Source organism: Calliphora vicina, chromosome 1 (assembly GCF_958450345.1).
Source record: "Calliphora vicina chromosome 1, idCalVici1.1, whole genome shotgun sequence".
Classification (NCBI taxonomy): domain Eukaryota; kingdom Metazoa; phylum Arthropoda; class Insecta; order Diptera; family Calliphoridae; genus Calliphora; species Calliphora vicina.
In genome coordinates, this window is record NC_088780.1 from 153,172,644 (window position 1) to 153,192,784 (window position 20,141).

A 20,141-nucleotide genomic window follows, 5' to 3' on the forward strand; every position below is an offset into this window, starting at 1 on the left:
ATCACACTAGCTAATTTCAGGACGATCGGATGAAATTAGCTAGTGTGATTAATGTCTATATGAATCTTATTGAAATGAACTGATCCAAAAAAAATTTGTGAATGTAATTTCCTTTTCGGGAGGAGAATTTTATAAGGGCTAATTGAAATAAATGACCCATTTCAGTCAGTTGGGAAGAAACAAATGTATGGCCAGCCAGCCAGACGGACATCGTTTAATGGACTAAGAAAGTGATACTTTTTTGGAAAAAAAAATTTTGAATTTTATTAAGTGAGAATTTGTACACTTCACTGTGTACCTCATTTACTGTCACTCTGTAATATGTTGTTGAAAAATCCTAAAATATTCATAAAAAAATTACATACAAGCGGAAATCATTTACACACTAAAAAATATTATGCACAAAACTCTTTGGCTGTGTGTATTTGAGGAGTATTATCCTTTTCGTTTTTTGCTGAAATGTAAATGTAAATTTTTAAAAATCAACTTAAAAATATCTACAGAGACAGACTACATGTGCATGATTTGAGGTAATTTTTACATAATTTTACAATGTTCAATTTTGGTTTTTTGTGGTTCATTACGAATATTTTGATTACAATATATGGAGGATTTCATGTTAAGTGAACCAACTTTTGAAATTGATGTCTTCCGATCAGGAAGTTCTAGGTTAGTTCTATTGGATAGTAATTCAGACACAATTTTTCAACAAGATCGGTCGAGAACTCTCTGAGTTAGAGGTGGTCAAAATTTTACATTTTGGCCAAGCAGGTATTTTTCTCATTCATGTAACTTATTACTATTGTTCTTAGCAAAATGTGTCCCAAATAGTTTAGATGCTATTTCTTCAATCTTTCGAAAAAATAAAATAAAATGTTAGAAATTTTTTTCCGAAATCAAAAATTTGTTTGATCAAATGAAAGCTGATGTCTTATGTCTTTTTCTTGAAGCGCTTAGTAGGATGTGAGTTGGATATCTTTCAAAATAAATGTTTGTAACTCAAAACATTAAATTTTTTACTTTTTTTTGCAAAATCAAAAACTTTGTTGATTTTTTTTCATAATGGACCCTTTTTTAATTTTTTTTATTTTGCTCAAAAGAAAGCTGCGGTCTTTTCCTTGAAGACCATGTGGCCGCTTAGTGAGATGCGAGTGGGCTATCTATCAAATCGTCGCCCCGAAGTTATCTTCACGTAAGTCCAAAAAATTTGTTTTTGGGAAATTGAATTTAAAGTTTTAACGATTTATATAAAAAAATTGAGTCGAAAAAAGTTGTTCGATATTTCTGTATTATGTAGTGCTTGAAATTCTACATCGATTAGTGTAAAAATTTCCGAAGTCATGGAGGACATTTTTAAAGTTATTGTCATTTTTAGGTTCAAAAAAAATTTACCATTTTGTTGTATACGCCACTTTTTACGAAATATTTATTAATTTATGGCACATACGTGAAAATGTACTGATAAAAACTGCACTAATTTTTTTACCAAAATTATCTTCCCGTATCACTTTCAGTATTCAAAATTAACGTATTAATATTTAAAGTTATAATATTTAGTAAATCGCTCTGGAAATGTTATGGCAAGTTCTAAAGTATGTTTTTTAAGCTGGATAGAACTTGAAATTGTTTTGTTTTGAAATAATTTTATTCAAAAAACATGATGATTTCGGGAATATGCCACCATGGCTATTTTTAATGAAACGCATTATGGACCACTTTGAAATTGAATTGATGGTATGTCACAAATAACACGAACAATGTTGGCCTGCAAGGCGTCAATTGTTGCTGGTTTATCAGCATAAACCAGTGACTTCACGTGGACCTATATGTAATAATCGAAAATGTAAAATAGCTCGTCCTTGGAGGCCAATAGACAGGTCCATTTCAATAAATCGATGGTTGCGGTATCCATATGGCACGTAGCGCCTCCTGTTGAAACCACATATCGCCCGGCTATATGTAATCCATATTTTCAAACAAAAAATCATTGATCATGGTTCTGTAACGATCTCCATTGACCGCAACGCTCCGGCTTCATTTCTGAAGAAATAAGATCCGATGATGCCATCAGCATGTAAACCGCACAAAACTGTGGATTTTTCTAGATGTAATGAAGTTTGTAGAGTTTGTAGTGGATTGGTTTTACTCCATATGCGTCAATTTTGTTTATTAACAAACCCGTTAAGCCAAAATTGAGCCTCATCGTTAAATGTAATTTTGCGATAAAACAGTCAATAACGCACAATAAGTTGCGTGAATCAATAACTGATTTTCAAAGTACATTTGGATAATTTGGTAGAGTTGTTCAAGCATAAATATATTTATAATGATTTGCCAGAGTATACGTATCCTAAATGTCAAAAAGTGAGAACAGTGGGACAGTTCATTAGATAGTTAATCCTTTCGTAAGTTCTGGCGGTCTTATAAAACCACCCTATATTATAAAAATTTTGGATAATGTTTTCCAAGATTTTATAATATTGAACATATGATTCTTTTGCGCGACTCCTGTGTGCCACAAAACAGAAATAAAATAGTATCGTCTACTTTCCTTGACATTTTGTATAAAAGAAGTAACTTGAAAACAAATGTTCAAAAATTTTCACAGCCGGGACTTTCTCAAATTCAATAGATTTACACTGTACATAATGCAATAGACCGATTCCTAAAATTAAAATAATTCATTATTATTTTAGATTCGACAACAAAATCAATCCATTTGCCAAAATTAAAGTAATAAAATCCAATAAATTCAATTTATTTTCTCTACTCTATAAAACATCTATATGTGTAGACCAATTTCCATCATCAAGTTTTAAAATACGAGCTAGAAAGAGAGTTTTGGCAATTTTATTGATACACATGAATAAATATTTCTCAAGACAAAATGAAAGATATTCAAAGCATATACTTCGTCATCAGATCCGTGTGTTCATTTGACAGATATTTTATTCCGTAATTAATCAGAACATGTCGTCTTTACAATTCAATAAAAAATCACAACTATCTCAAAAAATACATGTTTTTATTTTAAAATCAAAAATTGCATTCTTACTGAGACACCCTATAAATAACAATAACCGTTATAGATTATATGCTTTAAAATTCACGAATATAGAACGAATTCGAAATGCCTTTTATAAATAAAATAAAATATTTTTTTCTTTTTTAAAAACTTGTTAATATTTGTATCACATACGTGAAGATAACACAAGATTTTTATATTTACAAAATTTCATAAAAATTTTCTTGTATATCCTCAAAAATGGCACATGCGGTATCATAACACATTAAATTTTTAGCAAAATTGATATACAACAAAATTGCTCCACAATATCTCTGAAATTATAAGAGATATAAACCTGTCGATTGAACAGATCGTTAGATCTAAGAATTTTACCCCAGAAAATGGTCTTAACTATTTATAACCTACACCACCATAGTGGGGAGGGTATTATGCGTTTGTGCAGATGTTTATAACGCCCAAAAATATTAGTCTAACACCCACCTTAAAGTATACCGACCGACTTAGAATCACTATCTGAGTCGATTAAACGATGTCCGTCCCTCCGTCTGGTTGGCTGGCTGGCTGTCCATGTAATCCTTGTGCGCAGAGTACAGGTCGCACTTTTGAAGATATTTCGATCAAATTTGTTACATATTATTTTTTCGGCCCAATGACCAAGCCTATTGAAACTGTCTGAAATCGGTCCATTATTTCACCTAGCCCCCATACAAATGTCCTTCCGAAATTGGACTTTATAGGTCATAAATGTTTAATTTATAAATGTATCTCCACAAATTGCGCTCCAAATAAGTTTTATATATACAACATTCATGTCACCAAATTTTGTTACGATCGGTCCATAATTAGTCATAGCTCCCATATAGACCCGCTTCCGAAAATCACTTAACCGTGCATAAATCGCTTAAAAATGTTGGTATAATCACAAAATTCAACATAGTAAACTTTCATATAGACATAAATCACACGACCTAATTTCATGGTGATCGGTCCATAATTGGTCATAGGCCCCATAAATTATTGAAATTTTAAAAGAAAAATGTTTCTGCTCTCTTACTTAGTGTAGGGTATACTTTCTTACTTGTTTTTTTTTTTTGATTTTGTGATATACGTGAAGATAACTTCGGGACGACGAAATGTCTATCTATTATGTAGCAGGAAAACTCACAAACAACATTATTTTTTGAAAAACAATTGCACATAGTTTTTTTCAAAATTTTCCATGTCCTCCAATTATAATATTCTCAAGAAAAAAATCATGAAATTCAGAATCCGCAATTTCAAATCGGTCCCCATGCTAACCCATAATAGATACAGCCGTGAAAATTTTCATTTTTATGCCCACAAAATATATATTCTGGGTACTTGTGAAATTCTAATATGATCTAGCTATATCCGTCCGTGGGCAAAATAGGTCCATGATTGCACTTATCCTTCATATGTAGCTTCTATATAAAGTCGGCACTCAAGATTTTAAAAGAATTATAAAAAAATTCCTATCGATATCTATGTATTTTCAATTTGTGTAAACTCTAAAGCGGTTTGAACTAAGCTAGAATTTCAATTGATCTTTATGGACTTTATCATTCCCACGACAATCGTTTCTACGTACCTGACACCACAACAACATGGAACTTTATAATCTAAAAAAAATTCGAATAGTTGGTCTTCAAAATCACTAGAAAGTATTGGGTGGGCACTGTGAATGCCCAACCGCAATTGTCTTGAGCAACCTTAACATTTATTAATACTGTTACGAAATTGTACTTGAATTCAAATATAACGATTTTAACTGCTAATTTAAAAGTAGCATAATGCTTTCAAATAACAGTGCTGTAAAACTGTAACATATCTGTGGGCATTATTAAATAAAAGCTTTCACTTGATTTGATCGTAAGTTGGCAACGCTATATTCGATTTCGAATATTCAGTTAAAGAACATTGTAGAAAGTACACCACAGTAGCAGAGGTTGCAGTCGTTAGTGAGTTTATCAGAGACGCTTTTCGAATAAACATCATCTAAGTGCCTTAAAGTGTGTTGTGTTTTTCAAGTAAATTCGTGTACATTATAAATTGTGTCTGTAATTCTGGGAATTTATAAACGTGTATAAAAAACATTGAGTGGCTATTTAATTCTGTTATTGTTGTACATTTTAAAGAAATAAAGAGTTGTTACAATTTTCAAACTACTAAACGGCTTTTATTTGCAATCAAAAGTATCCGGTTTATTTAAAGGAAATAAACCAGCGTTTTGAAAAGGTTAAAACGTAACAATACATTTCTTTTTGATATGAAATCTTATACTAATTATGTGTTTATATTTTCAATTTAATTAAAATCCACGTAACTTAAGCTTCATTAAGTCAATAATAAAATAAACACATACTAAAAACAGTAAAATATAAAAAAGAAAAAATATAATGCAAAGAATAGAATTACATTATGAAACAAAATTTCATTAAATGAAAAGAAATATGCAATTGGCTTAAAAGCTGTGAAGAGCAAAATATGCACTAATAAATCGATGTCAACATTTTTAAAATTTTCTGTATTTAATCCGACTTTTGATTTTTATAGAACTGTGACGAACAAATATGTCGCGTTACAAATGTTATAAAAAAACGAATGCAAACTATTAACAGAAAACCACATTATTCTAAATTAGTTTTAAAATATCGCTTTCAATAGGTTTTTTAATCAACAAATTCTTAAATTTTCTAGATTTTGTTGAGAACTAGTTTTATTTTATGTCGTGTTCTTGATGCCATAGTGGAAATGACAAATTCTGTGGCATTCACTAAAATGCTAGCGGTAAATTTAAACAAAAAAATTATTTTTCGTTACAAAATAATTTTAAAACACTTTTTAAGATTATTTGAAAAAATTTTAAACATTTTCAAAACAGAGATCTGTATCATGAATGCAATTCAAAAAAAAAAAATATAATCTTTATCCTCTTTAGAGATCTTAATTATATTATTGTTTTTTAAAAATGCATTCATGATTATATTTGGGAGTAGGGTCCGACCGATCCTCACAAAATTTGGTAGAATGATTTAGGTGCGTATCCAACTTGTTTATGTTCAATTTCAGCACGATATTAAATGTTATTAGACAATTATGAATGTTAAAGTCATTTTCTGAGGGGGGACCTTGTATGTGGACTAGGTACAAATGTTGCACGATCTTCGTCATACTTCCTACCTACCTCCTTTCGTTTGGGCCCTATCGTGTTTTCAACAGACAGACGGACGGACATAGATAAATAGTCTTAGAATTTCCATAAGGACTCAGTTTTCGATGAATATTTCCATGTTTTACAAACGGAATGACAAAATCAATATACCCCCATCATTTTTGATGGTGGGTATAAAAATTGTTTTTGAATATGGGGGTAATGTAGATATTAACCTAATTTTTCCAAAAATTAAAATCGCGGGTTTTTGTACATTAAAATGTCATAGTATTAATTATTACTGGAAATTTATTTTAAATTTCTAATCTACACATACATAGAAATTTCTTTAAGAATATGTTATACCACTTATTTCCGTTTCCTCTGTTACGCACTTTAAATATGTTTTGCAATACATTTTCTCCTTTGTTTTTCTTCCGCTAAAATAAAAACAAACTTATACTCGCCAAAAAAACAATCTAGAAATCACAGCTCTATTTTTATACGATTATTATAGTTATATCTGGTATTTTTCTTTACTTTACGCTCAAATAATTGCATAAAGTGTTTTAGCATAAGTGTGAGTGTTTATGTTACCATAATAACCCAGCGGGAAAAAGCTGCAGTAAAGAGGCCTTCCTAAAGGCCTTATTTTGTAGACTCAAGGATAACCAGCCGCATTAAAAAATCGTTTCTATTTTCTACGGTGTGGAATTATGTTAGAGGGCTGATAGAAGGCTCAATTAAGGAGGCATATTAGAAGGACATCCGTTGAAGTCCTGTAATGTGACCTGCCGCGCAATGCCCCATAGAGTGTTTGCATAGGAACTTCTATTAAAATAACTGAAAATAAAAGCCTAATTGAAGGTCTACTGAAGCAAACCTTTATAAAGGGTTATTAGGGAAAATATTCTTAATATATTTAGAATAACACTTAAAGAATGGACTTTAAAGCATCACTTGTGTAGAAAGTATAGTCGGTCAAGCCCGACCAATCGCCATAAAATTAGGTGACATGACTTCTGTATATATGAAACCTATTTGTGTTGAATTTTATTTGAATACCAACATTATTAAGAAATCTATACTCATTAAAATGATTTTCAGAAGTGGACATTATATGGGAGCTATGACTAATTATGGACCGATCGTTATAAAATTTAGTGACATGACTTTTGTATATTTAGAAATTATTTGTATTGTTATACCCTACACTACCATAGTGGGGAGGGTATATGCGTTTGTGCAGATGTTTGTAACGCCCAAAAATATTTGTCTAACACCCACCATGAAGTATACCGATCGACTTATAATCACTTTTGATTCGATTAAACGATGTCCGTCCGTCCGTATGGCTGGCTGGTTGTCTGTATATGTAAACCTTGTGCGCAAAGTACAGGTCGCAATTTTGAAGATATATCGATCAAATTTGGTACATATAGCTTTTTGAAATTGGTCCATTATTTCACCTAGCCCCCAATACAAATTTCCTCCCGAAATTGGACTTTATCGATCATAAATGTTTAATTTATACATGTATCTAAACAAATTTCGCTCCAAATATGTTTTATATATACGAAATTTATGTCACCAAATTTTGTTATGATCGGTCCATAATTAGTCATAGCTCCCATATAGACCCGTTTCCGAAAATCACTTTAACGTGCATAAATCTCTTAAAAATGTTGTACACACAAAATTCAACATAAATAACTTCCATATAGACATAAATCACACGACCAGATTTCATGGTGATCGGTCCATAATAGATCATAGCTCCCATATAAGGCCCGCTTCCGAAAATCAGCCACAAATATAAATTATTGATATTTTAAAAGAAAAATGTTTTTGCACATTTACTTAATGTAGGGTATTATATGATCGGGCTTGACCGATCATACTTTCTTACTTGTTTTTTATTGGAATACCAAAACTTTTAAGAGTTAAAGTGATTTTCGGAAGTGGGTCTATATGGCAGATATGACTAATTGTTCTCTAATTTTGTTTTCACATAGTTTTTAACTAATATATTCTCAGCACTTAGGTTTATGACAACTGAGTTAGGTATTTGACAGGAGAGTTTCCGATCTATGAGGTTATCTATGCTTTAAATTTTAAATAAAGATTAATTAGACCTTATTTTGTAATGCAATTATGAATGTGTATGAATTTTTCTAGAAGGATAAGCAAAGTTCTTCTAGAACATCTTCTGTGAAAAGGCACAGTAGATCTCATCTTTTAGAATGTGTAAACATGTCTCTCAAGAGGCCTACAATGTTAAGATCTTGCATTTTTCCCGCTGAGAAATACTATCACATACTCAAACTTGCATTCATTTTAGATATTGTGTATTAAATACATTGAAGCAATATTCTCACATCCATATATAAGGATGTATTAGGTTGGCTCTTATTTGGCACGTTTTCGATGCTCCCATATTGAAATTGCTCTCCGGCATCTAAGAACCAAATGTAAATAATTTGGCAAAAAATCGAATAAATTAAATATTAGAAAAGAATCTGAAACTAAATATTAGAAAATAGGCGAAATGCTTTTTTTAAGAAATAATTTTTAAAAAATTGTGAGCAAAAACAAAATTTTCTTGATATCCGCTAATTTCAAATCGGTCCCCACCTTAACCCATAATAAGTAGAATCTTTAAAATGTGTAAGTATTACAACAGAGAACAATGGTTTTAAATTTTTGAAATTTCATTAAAAAAATGTTTTGATTTGGCAAAACAAACTGAATAAATTACAGGCAATTCGACATATAGATGTGCCAAGAGCTGAAATGCCTAACTCCACTTTTCGAAAATTGCAGATGTTTGTAACGCCCAAAAATATTAGTCTAACACCCACCTTAAAGTATATCGATCGACTTAGAATCACTTTCTGTCCGTCCGTCAGTAAACCTTGTGCGCAGAGTACAGGTCGCAATTTTGAAGATATTTTGATAAAATTTGGTACATATTATTTTTTCGGCCCAAGGACCAAGCCTATTGAAACTGGCTGAAATCGGTCCATTATTTCACCTGGCCCCCATACAAATGTCCTTCCGAAATTGGACTTTATCGGTCATAAATGTTTAATTTATAAATGTATTTCCACAAATTGCGCTCCAAATAAGTTTTGTTTATGCAAAATTCATGTCACCAAATTTTGTTACGATCGGTCCATAATTAGTCATAGCTCCCATATAGACCCGCTTCCGAAAATCACTTCAACTTGCATAAATCGCTTAAAAATGTTGGTATACTCACAAAATTCAACATAGTAAACTTTCATATAGACACAAATCACACGACCTAATTTCATGGTGATCGGTTCATAATTGGTCATAGGCCCCATATAAGGCCCACTTCAGAAAATCACTCAAAAATATAAATTATTGAAATTTTAAAAGAAAAATGTTTTTGCTCTTTTACTTAGTGTAGGGTATTATATGGTCGAACTTGACCGACTATACTTTCTTACTTGTTTTTTATTCTATTCAAAATTTTCAGGAGATGGTTTGTAAGTCCATTCAATTGTAATAAAAAAGCTCTCTAAAGTATGCCGTACAAATTTAGATATTTTATTTGCAAATAGATAAGAACTGGCTGGAGTATGCGGGTTGGAGAAACTTGAAGAACTAACATTAGTAAATGCTACCAGGCAAAACCGGGGCGGTCAATTAGTTTAATATAATTTATGAGGTCATTAACATTGACAGCCTCGATTTTTGGACTATTTCTTATCTATATCTGGATTGCAAAGTCAGTAATATAGACAATATGGATATCTAATGATAGATATTTAAAAATACTTTGGGACAAAATCGGTAAAAATATTTTTTAAACCGAATTTTTTTGTCGTAATTTTTTTTCACCAATAAATTTAAAAAATAAATAATTTAAAAAAATTAAAAAAAAATTCAAAAACAATTTTGAAAAAATTTAAAAAAAATTGTGTTTATTTTAAAGTAAAATTTGGAGAATGGTATATAAGACTCGGCACAGCCGAATATAGCTCCCTTCTTTGCTAAAATTACCAAAAAAAATCAAAAAGTGGAAATTAAGTACCGCCCTATTATGTATATTTGTGAAATAAAAAGTATATCAATGTATGTATATGTGCTACATTTCTTACATTCCTTTTGTAAGTATTTTTCGGAATTTTTAATTTTTTTTCTAAAATTTGCGTTTTTTCCAAAGAAAAAACTGAAATGTGTCTGCTTCTATTGAAGCATTAATAATGATGTTGCACTGGGATTTTATTATGTATTTTAAATGTTGTTGCTGCTGTTAGTGGTGTTGAAAAATTCGCCGTATTATTTTCCTCAATTCATTCTCTATATAAAAAGTCGTATATGTGCACAATTTTGTGTATAAAAAATGGTGTATTCAGGATTTTCTCTATTTGCTTTAACGAGGGTTAGTTGGGTGTTGCTCAAAATCAGCTCCATGGTTTTTTCTATTTTTAAATAAAACTTAAGTACGGACGAAAATAACCTTAAAACAGTGGTAGTGCAGGGATTTTTCAATTTATTTTTCGTTTAGCGACCCTCGTTATATATACAGAATTGTATTTATATGTGACGTGTCGAAATATGTTTGCAATATTTTCGTTGGCGCCTGATTTTCACAGCAGACTCTTAGTAGTTGCATTGTTCTTGTTTTTTTTTGCAAAATTTTCTTTTTATTTAAAATTTCCGCTTAAACTCCATATTCTACAAATAGAATATTTTGGTTTTATTTCGGTTGGTTCTGCTCCTAATATGATGCTTGGCGTTCACCAACAATTGGGAAATGAATCCATACATACTATGAACTCAAATACATACATATGTACATTTTATTGTAGAAACTATAGAAAAATTTATATAAAAAGTATACATATGCAGGCGATATATGTTATACAAAAATGCAAGTACATATGAACATTCTAAACAAAATTACAAATAAGTAATCAAAACAATAACTATAATTGATTTAAATTCAAATTTGTTTGTAACTGATGATGGCATTAAATTTTGAATTTGAACTTTTGCTTTAATAAAAGATTTCCAAAAACAATTCTTTCTTCTTCGCTCTAAATCCTGGCTGGCATGTAACATACAATACAATATATTCTTATAAATAAACCCCAATTTTAAACATAAAAAAATATATATAGAAACATCATTATAGAAAGTAATGTCGTCAACAACAGCAGCAGTAACAAGAGAAACTTGTTAACATTATAACAGACAGTTTGAAATTTTATTTAAATGCATACAACTCCTTTAGCAGACATTCACCCCCCCCCCCCAAAAAAAAATAAAAAGAATTCTACAATTTCTTGCAAGAAATTTCCAAAAAAAAAAGAAAAATAAAAGAAACAACAAATAAACGGAAGTGCAATGTAGCATGTAGACTGTTGCAAGAAAAATAAAAATAAAATTGAACTTAATATTTGTGTTTTTCTCGTAGCAACCAGAATTTGCCCTCACGCTGCAGGACTAGTAAGTTGTAGGAGGGCTGAACAGTTACCGCATAGATTGGTATTGTTGTGTTGCATATTTTTGGGCGCAAATACTTTTGCAACTTTAACAATGCAATTTAACTTAACACATACATTAGGCTGGTTCAAAGAAACCCAGCAGTTTTACAAGTACATAGTTATTATATGACTGCAACATCCCAGCTGGTCTACAAATAGTCAATCTATCCCTTACAGACAGTCAATTTCACAAATGTCTGAAAACTTGGCTGAATCCAATGTATATATTTTTGGATTATTTTTCACATATGCGCTCTTTATGGTGCAAAAAGTAGTCAAGTGGTTACTTCACACATTCCAGGTAATCTCGCATAAGGTCATTTGCCATTTTTGTGTCTTCAAGTAATTTAGGTTGAAGTCACTTTAAACTTTTATTTTGTACTGTGCTTTATTACCCACCAGAGTCAATTGTAAATATTATTCCATTGCTATCAAAAATTTTAGGGTAAATTATGTTCAAAATTTTTACTTATTTTTTTTGGAGCAGTCCGAAGTATATATGTACAACCATAACGCTGGCTCCAAAAAACCAGAAAACACAAAACCTGCATATATGCACATTTTTAAAGTCAAAGAGAGTAAAAGATTCTATAGCAATTACTGTAGGACAGTAGTCAATAAAATTCAAAATTTTATTCAAATATAATCATCCATTTCATTAAAATTTTAACCATTTGTACATAACTAAGTTGCATTTTTATTAAATAACTAGTTGATCGCCACGGCATCGCCCAGTAGCATTTACTAATGTTAGTTCTTCAAGTTTCTCCAACCCACATACACCTACCTGCCTCTTCTTATTTATTTGCAAATAAAATATCTAAATTTGTACAGCATACTTTAGGAACTTTTTTATTACAGTTTACTGAACTCAAAAAAAATTCCGAGTTTTACCCGGAATTTTTTATTTAAAAAAAAAAATTTAAAATTTAAAATTTAAAAAAAAAAATTAAATAACAATCGAAAAAAAATTTTTTCCAAAAAATGAAAAAACAACTGGAAAAAAAATTAAATTTTGTTTACATAAAAATATTTAAAATTTTGAAGTATAATTTGGTGAAGGGTATATAAGATTCAGCACAGCCGAATATAGCACTCTTACTTGTTATATATATAGATTGGTATTTTGCTCATTGCGAGCTAAACAATTTATTCTTAGGATTACATTCATAGTTCACTATTCTCGACTCTTCCCGACTAGACAAAAAACTGCATAACAATGTCATAAGTAAAATTTATAAGAACCTCATTTATATACTAGGCTGGGTCAATAAGTCCGCGACATTATGAATTTTCCGGCTCTTAACTGAAAAAAAATTTGAACAAGCTCTGTTATTTAGTTTGTATTTGACAGCCATTGATGTTGTTGGCCGATCTGACATTGAAAGTACGAGAGATTGTGGAATCTCATATGTATCTCACACGGTTCAGTGGTTTCAATTTTGTATAATCACTTGGGTATGAGGAAGCTTTCCGCAAGATGGCTGTCGCGTTTGTTCACAATCGGATGCAAAAATAATCGGTGGCAAAAATCCTTGAATTAGGCTAAGAAATGCTCCATCTTCCATCCTATTCTCCAGATTTAGCCATAACCTCGACAAATCATATTTTTTAGAAGGGATACAAAATTGGAGAAAGCAAAAATAAAATAATTTTTTATCCAAAAACCTGTGTTTCATTCAAAAAGGCACGGACTTTTTGACCCAACTACTTATGTTAAAAATGTCTAAATTTCCTGAAAATATTGAACTGTCTAAGAAGTTTTAATCTTAAATAGCATTCAAAACTTAACAAAAAATTGCCATTTTCGGATTGTTGATTACCATTTTCTCTGAGACTAAATTCCATATCCGATCTAGAACGCGATGTTCTAGATCGGCAATAAAGCTTAAAAATGTTGTTCTTGCTTCCATTTTTTGATAGCAATTAGTGGAAAAGATTGGTTTTGATGCTTTATTGCTTTAAATATGAAAGCAGTAAACATGGGATCTAGAACGTGACGAAAAATATAACGTTTTTGATTGTACAAACTGTGTAATGGACTGGGTGACGACTTTTTTAAAGAAATATGCACAGTAGACGCCGCTAGCGTCCACACCAAACAGTGACTTTATCGGGATGCACTAGACGCTCTTGGATGCACTAGAACACACATTTTGATAAAACAATTTTATCATTTGGAACACAAATTGAATAAATTACAGCCAATTCGATAGATGTAGCCGCTATTAACTGTCAAATATTGAAAGATCCTTTACCTTAGTGGTTCCCTTATAATTTGTCCCAAATAACGCTTTGTTTCTTGCTTTTTTATTTTGGCACAAATACGGACTGATTTATTAATTTATGTTTTCGTGACTGGTGTCATACTGTCGTTTTATTTATTTTATTTTTTTAGAAGAAGAATACTGGAAATAAGGTATTAAACTTGAATATTTTCCATACATAATTTGTTTAACGTTGGTCGTTACGTTTTATGAAATGAGGCCCTTAGTTTCCAAATTATTCAGCTGTATTAATAAAATCACGCGTTCTGCGAGAAATGTTTTTTGCGCACTTCCTGTTAACTGACCGCTTAGGTCGTGTGATATCACGCCTGAATTTTTTCTTTGGAGTTAATGAAGAGCAATGCTGGAAAAAGTAATCGAGAATTGGATCTTCCATAATCACCCTATAGCAACGAATTTATTGAGAAATCATTTCGTTGACAAGCTAATTTCGCATACCGAAACTGTCAACTGGCCGCTTAGGTCGTGGAGTTAATGAAGAGCAATGCTGGAAAAAGTAATCGAGAATTGGATCTTCCATAATCACCCTATAGCTATATACATATACGCATGTTAAAATAATAAAAGCATTTTTTTTTTTAAATATACACTTGCGATAGCGAACGTGACAAACTATAAAAATATAATGTTTAGTGCGATTGTTATAATCAGTAACTTTTTTTTATTCAAGTCACTACATTTTTATTTAAATTAAATTTTCCGTCACATGATTAGAACGATCTCGGTGTACGGATAATAAATGATAATACAAGAACGCGACATAAAAATATTAACAAAATCCAATGAGCTCGGTTTATCCTAAATTAGTAACAAAGAACATACTTTCAGTTTTCAGACCAATTTTCACATGATAGCAATTAAGATTATCTGGAAATACATTCAATTCACAAGGTCTCCTATCGTGTCATATTGTCATTGTTCTAATATTTCACGACTCGGCGGCTCGGCTTTACCGACTCTTAGGCGTTCGAGGTAGGTCTCAGCTGATTGGTTACTATAACACAATAAACATAGGACATTTTGTGCTTGAAATACAATAACAACATTTTGAAACCATTGCGAAATATTCCAACATTATGACTATTTCACATTATAGAAGACCTTGTGAACCGACCATACATGTATTATAAAAATTTAGGAAATAGTCCCATCTGCAATAATAATCTATAGAAAGAACAGTACTGAAATATAACTAGGCCCACTGTATTTCGACTTGTGCAACATTTAACATCGTGTTAGTAGCGTTAAAAGTATAAAGCAGGGCAACAACAACAACAAAAAGAACACCAACTTTATCGCTATTTGTTGTTGGAAAAAATGCGTACAAAAGACGAACATTTTTTCGAAGAACTTTATTTTATTGTTTTGGACAATGTTGTTTTTGGCTGCTACACTACACTACTTGCTGGCTGCTGCTCTTGAAGTTGTTGCTATTGTTATTGGATGGTATTGTTGCATAAATTAAAGCGCAACTTTTCTTAAATTTACATTTTAAATTGTTTCTCAGACACACAAACATATTTTCTTCTGGTTTTTCAATTTATTTTTTTTTTATTATTTAATTTAACTCTTTTCAAGAGGCTATAAAAATAAATTTACCAGAATTGAACAAGTGTTGCATGCAACATAAGCACATAAGACTTTAAGTCAAGCAGTATGTCTGTCTGTCTTTCTGACAGTAACTGTTGGTAATTGTGTAAGTGTTTATTTAAGTGTAAGTGTGTGTGTATGTGTGTTTGTGCAGATCAAATAGATTTTCTTTATTTTTAATTTCATATAAACTCGTGCCACATGCACTTGCAGACTGAGTGTGCATATGTATTATATGTGAGCGGGTGGCTGTGTGTAAGTTGCCAAATTGTAGACCACGTAAAAGTACTTCAAGTCAAAAACTCAAATTTTGCAACTAGAAATAAATAATAAAGTTTATGGCTGTTTAACAACCAAAAAACTCCCCGCTGATTTTATATGTAAGTGCAACACACATCTACAATAGCTATTTGAACTCGCATTTAACCTCTTCTGTTTTGGTGGCTTAAAAATTCTTAAAGTCCTTGTATTTACAGAAAATATTTAACAGTTGATTGTTGCTTTCTTTAACCAAAAAGCCACACACTTTATTGGTCTGCTAACCAGCATCTTCCACTTACCTTCTTCATTTTCACGATATCTGTTGTATTTACCACTACTGCCCCCATCTGAAGTTGCTGTTGATGTTTGTTTGAAATTAAAACGTGCTGCTGTTTCTGTTGCACTCTTTTGTGTTACCTGCTGTTGCTCTTGACCGCCAAGCAGGTGTTCATTTTCATTTGATTCCAAAGCATCTTCTCTTACTTCATCATCGTCATCACCATCATCTTGGTGGATTTTCTTATTTACTCCTGTTGCTTTTGTTATTCCTCGTTGCTGTTCATTCTTAATTTGTTGGAGTGTAATTTGATTTGCTTGTTGAGCTTTGGAGTAGTCGTCATCATACTTGTCGTCGTGTATTTCCCACTCTGTTGTTGGTCTTTGGGAGTTGTAGGCCTTTTGCGAATTTAACTCTTTTTCATTTGCAGCATCTAAGACTGATGCTGTTGCGGCTGTTGTCGGTGGTGTTTCAAAGGCTGAAAATGAAAACAGACAAAAACAACACATTTCATATGAGAGATGGATGTAGAACTGACTTGGCTAATTGACTGAAACTGGCGACATTAAAGTAAGATGTTTTTAAAAGTGTTTTCTTGTTATGTATTCTTCCAGTTAAGAGTTGACAAGAGCTGTTTAACTAATACATGTAATTAAAATGTTGTTGATAGTCATCATTGGTAGGAATTTTAGAAAATTGTAAGTAATTATGGTGAGAAACTATCTCAATATGGGCATAAAATATAAAAGATAAACTAATTCGTTACGCAAAAGGGCAAGTGCCAAAGTACTAAGACAAGCTCTATACGAGCAACGCCTTGGTACTAAAGTTCTTACTGCTCCCCGGGGTAGTAAAAGCTTTTGGTCATTCGTTAAAATAGTAAAGGATAATACTAGTTCCTTAATTCCGACTCTTTTCAAGGATGAACAAACATTTACTGACCCGGTCGATAAAGCTAACCTTTTAACTGAATTATTCGCAAGTAATTCTCAGTTGCCGGAAAGTGATCAACCACTGTCCGAACTCGAAAGAATATTAGTGACTATGCCAAATATATTCTTTCGAGTTCGTGCTGTAAAAAGGGTTTTATCGGATCTTAACGTAAATAAGTCTCCTGGGCCAGATGGCATACCAGCGCTGGTCTTGAAGCAGTGCTCTTCAACATTAGCTCGCCTATTAGCTAATCTTTTCAGCATTTCTTACCGTTCCGGCGTATTTCCTGTATGTTGGAAAGTTGGAGATGTCACGCCAAATTCCTTAAAAGGGAGAGGCTAATAACACTGAAAATGACCGCCAATAGAAATTTGTTCTGCACTTTCCAAAGTTATGGAAAGTATGGTAAACTACCATCTGGTCAACTATTAAGTGTCTAACAGTTTACTTAACGACCGGTAGTATGGCTTCCGTAGAGGACGCTCTACGGTTAAAACAACTCTTTTTACCTTAGCCTTAGTTTAGTTAATTTTTTTTTGTCAACAAATTTTTTTTCCACCATTATTTTCTTTCAATATTTTTTTTGTTATTTAATTGAAATAGGTACCTTTTTTTCTAAATTGGTATTTCAAAATCAGTAAGTTGATGTTCCTGTTACACTGGGTGCACACATCTTGACATTTATGGATTTTCGATTCCAAATTTCATTATTTGTTATGAGAATTATTTATTTTTATTGTTACGAAATTGTACTTGAATTCAAATATAACGATTTTAAGGGCTGATTTAAAAGTAGCATAATGCTTTCAAATAACAGTGCTGTAATAGCAAACTGTAACATATCTGTGGGCATTATTAAATAAAAGCTTTCAGTTGCCCATTGATCGTAAGTTAGCAACGCTGCTTGAATTCGAATATTCAGTTAAGGAACATTGTAGAAAGTACACCACAGATGGCGTATTATCTAGAATATTCGAACTTTGACAGTTAATGAACAATCTAGAGTGCAGATGGCAGTATTATAAATAGTGGCAGAGGTTGCAATCGTTAGTGAGTTTATCAGAGACGCTTTTCGAATAAACATCATCTGAGTGACTTAAAGTGTGTTGTGTTTTTCAAGTAAATTCGTGTACATTATAAATTGTGTCTGTAATTCTGAGAATTTATAAACCTGTATAAAAAACATTGAGTGGCTATTTAATTCTGTGGTTGTTGTACATTTTAAATAAATAAAGAGTTGTTACAATTTTTAAACTACTAAACGGCTTTTATTTGCAATCAAAAGTATCCAGTTTATTTAAAGGAAATAAACAAACGTTTTGAAAAGGTTAAAACGTAACAATATGTACATAATTCTAAATAAATAAAAACGAATGTAAAATTCACATCACTAACCACTTACTGGCATCAATACGAATATCCATTGTATATAAAAAATTAATGAATTCGCCCATATTAGCCTGAATTTGCCACCGACATCGCCTGGTATATAAATTTGCCATGACTTACATGCACAAACATGTGAATTAATAAACAAAAAAATATAAACAATAACAAACAACATTGATGCAAATGAAGGAGAATAGTAAATACCGTTATGAAAGAGTGGTTATTAAACATCTTCATTCTTCTCTCATTACTTACTGCTTTATTAATTCCTTCGTAAATTTGTACATATTCATTTAGTATTTCGAGATTTATTGTCAAATTCGTATGTTTTGTGAAACTTCTTTAAGAAGTTAAATAAAAAATGTCGTGTTTATAAAAATAATGATTTAAAACAATGTTTAAGTGTTATTTAAAAAGTGTAGAGTGCAATTTTATTTGAATACCTATAAAATAAGTAGTTATTATAAATTTAATGGTTTAAACTTTAAAGAAATAACAAATATTATACAAATACGATATGATGTGATTTCATTGAGTTAAATGGTAACTGTTAGTTTTTATTGTAAAAAGTGGTATGTTATTGAGGGAGTACCTATTAAGGAAAACTGATTGAAAACAGGTAAGTTTTGATTTATTGTTGTAGGATTTAATAACAAGTAGGATTTCAAACATAAAGGTTCCTAGCAAAAAAAAAAAATCAATCAAAACAAAGACGGCAACATATAGGTGATGTTATAATCGTAACTAAATATGTATTACAAAACCGCTTAAATGTATCAATAATTATAAATAGGTTTTTAAAAACTCAATATAGGAATACAATTGATACTTACGATTACTCATTGTATTAGACAATTCTTGTTTTCCTTTAGCGTAAATAGAAAATTACGCTCAAAATTTACACACTAGAGAACTAAAATTAATTTTAACACTCAAATAAAAAAAGCACTATTTTATTTAATGACGACGAAAACTAACAACAAAATCTAGGTATTTCATTCTCTTTAAAAAAGAGTTTGTTGAATCACTTTATGATTTTTTTAAGTTAAAAACAGCTGATTTTCTATAAACACTATCAAAAACACTTCTAGTATTAAATAATGTTAACAAAACGGCAGCAACAAAATTTTCTGGAATTTTTCACTAAAATATCACGTTTTACTTGGTAATTTCTATTTTGTTCCACCTCTTGTTTGACATAAAAAAAACCTTAAATTTTTTTCATTAATTCTAATTACATTGCGCGCATTTTGTAGCTGCTAATGCTTTTTTCTTCTTTTATTTTAATAAACACACTCGCATTTTAATTAAAACTAATTGCTCAGGGACAGAAAACAAAACTATTTGTACTCTTTACGCAAATTCTTTTGCTACAAGTTTTTAATTTATATAAAAGAAAATAAACGATTTTATTCTTTCTTTCTTTTTGTTTTGTTTTCTTATTTATTTGTACTTTAGCTTTTTGTTGCTATTTAATTGTTTTGTTTTACTCTTGAGCAGTCTGCTGGATGGATGATTAAAAATGCCACTCAATTTGCAGAGAAATAAAACAAAAAAAACACTCAATTTTGATTTTTACTTTATTTTACAACTCAATCTATATTGTAAACAACTAGAAATTATATTTGGTCAAAATAAAAATGAAAGCATACTTTAGGGAGGCAATTGTCTAGTCTAGATT

General features: G+C 31.0%; 1 protein-coding gene across 1 annotated transcript in view; it reads right to left on the minus strand.

Annotated features, from left to right (window-relative positions):
• Nha2 (Na[+]/H[+] hydrogen antiporter 2) overlaps nt 1-19,813 on the minus strand; it is a 140,591-nt gene extending 120,778 nt beyond the window's left edge. Inside the window, exons 1-2 of the mRNA XM_065516188.1 lie at nt 19,294-19,813; nt 16,161-16,616 (exon numbers count right to left, since the gene is read on the minus strand). Coding sequence (XP_065372260.1) covers nt 16,161-16,616; nt 19,294-19,303 — 466 coding nt within the window. The 5' untranslated portion in view covers nt 19,304-19,813. The remainder of the gene's footprint in view (nt 1-16,160; nt 16,617-19,293) is intronic.
• Between the last annotated feature and the right edge of the window lie 328 nt (nt 19,814-20,141).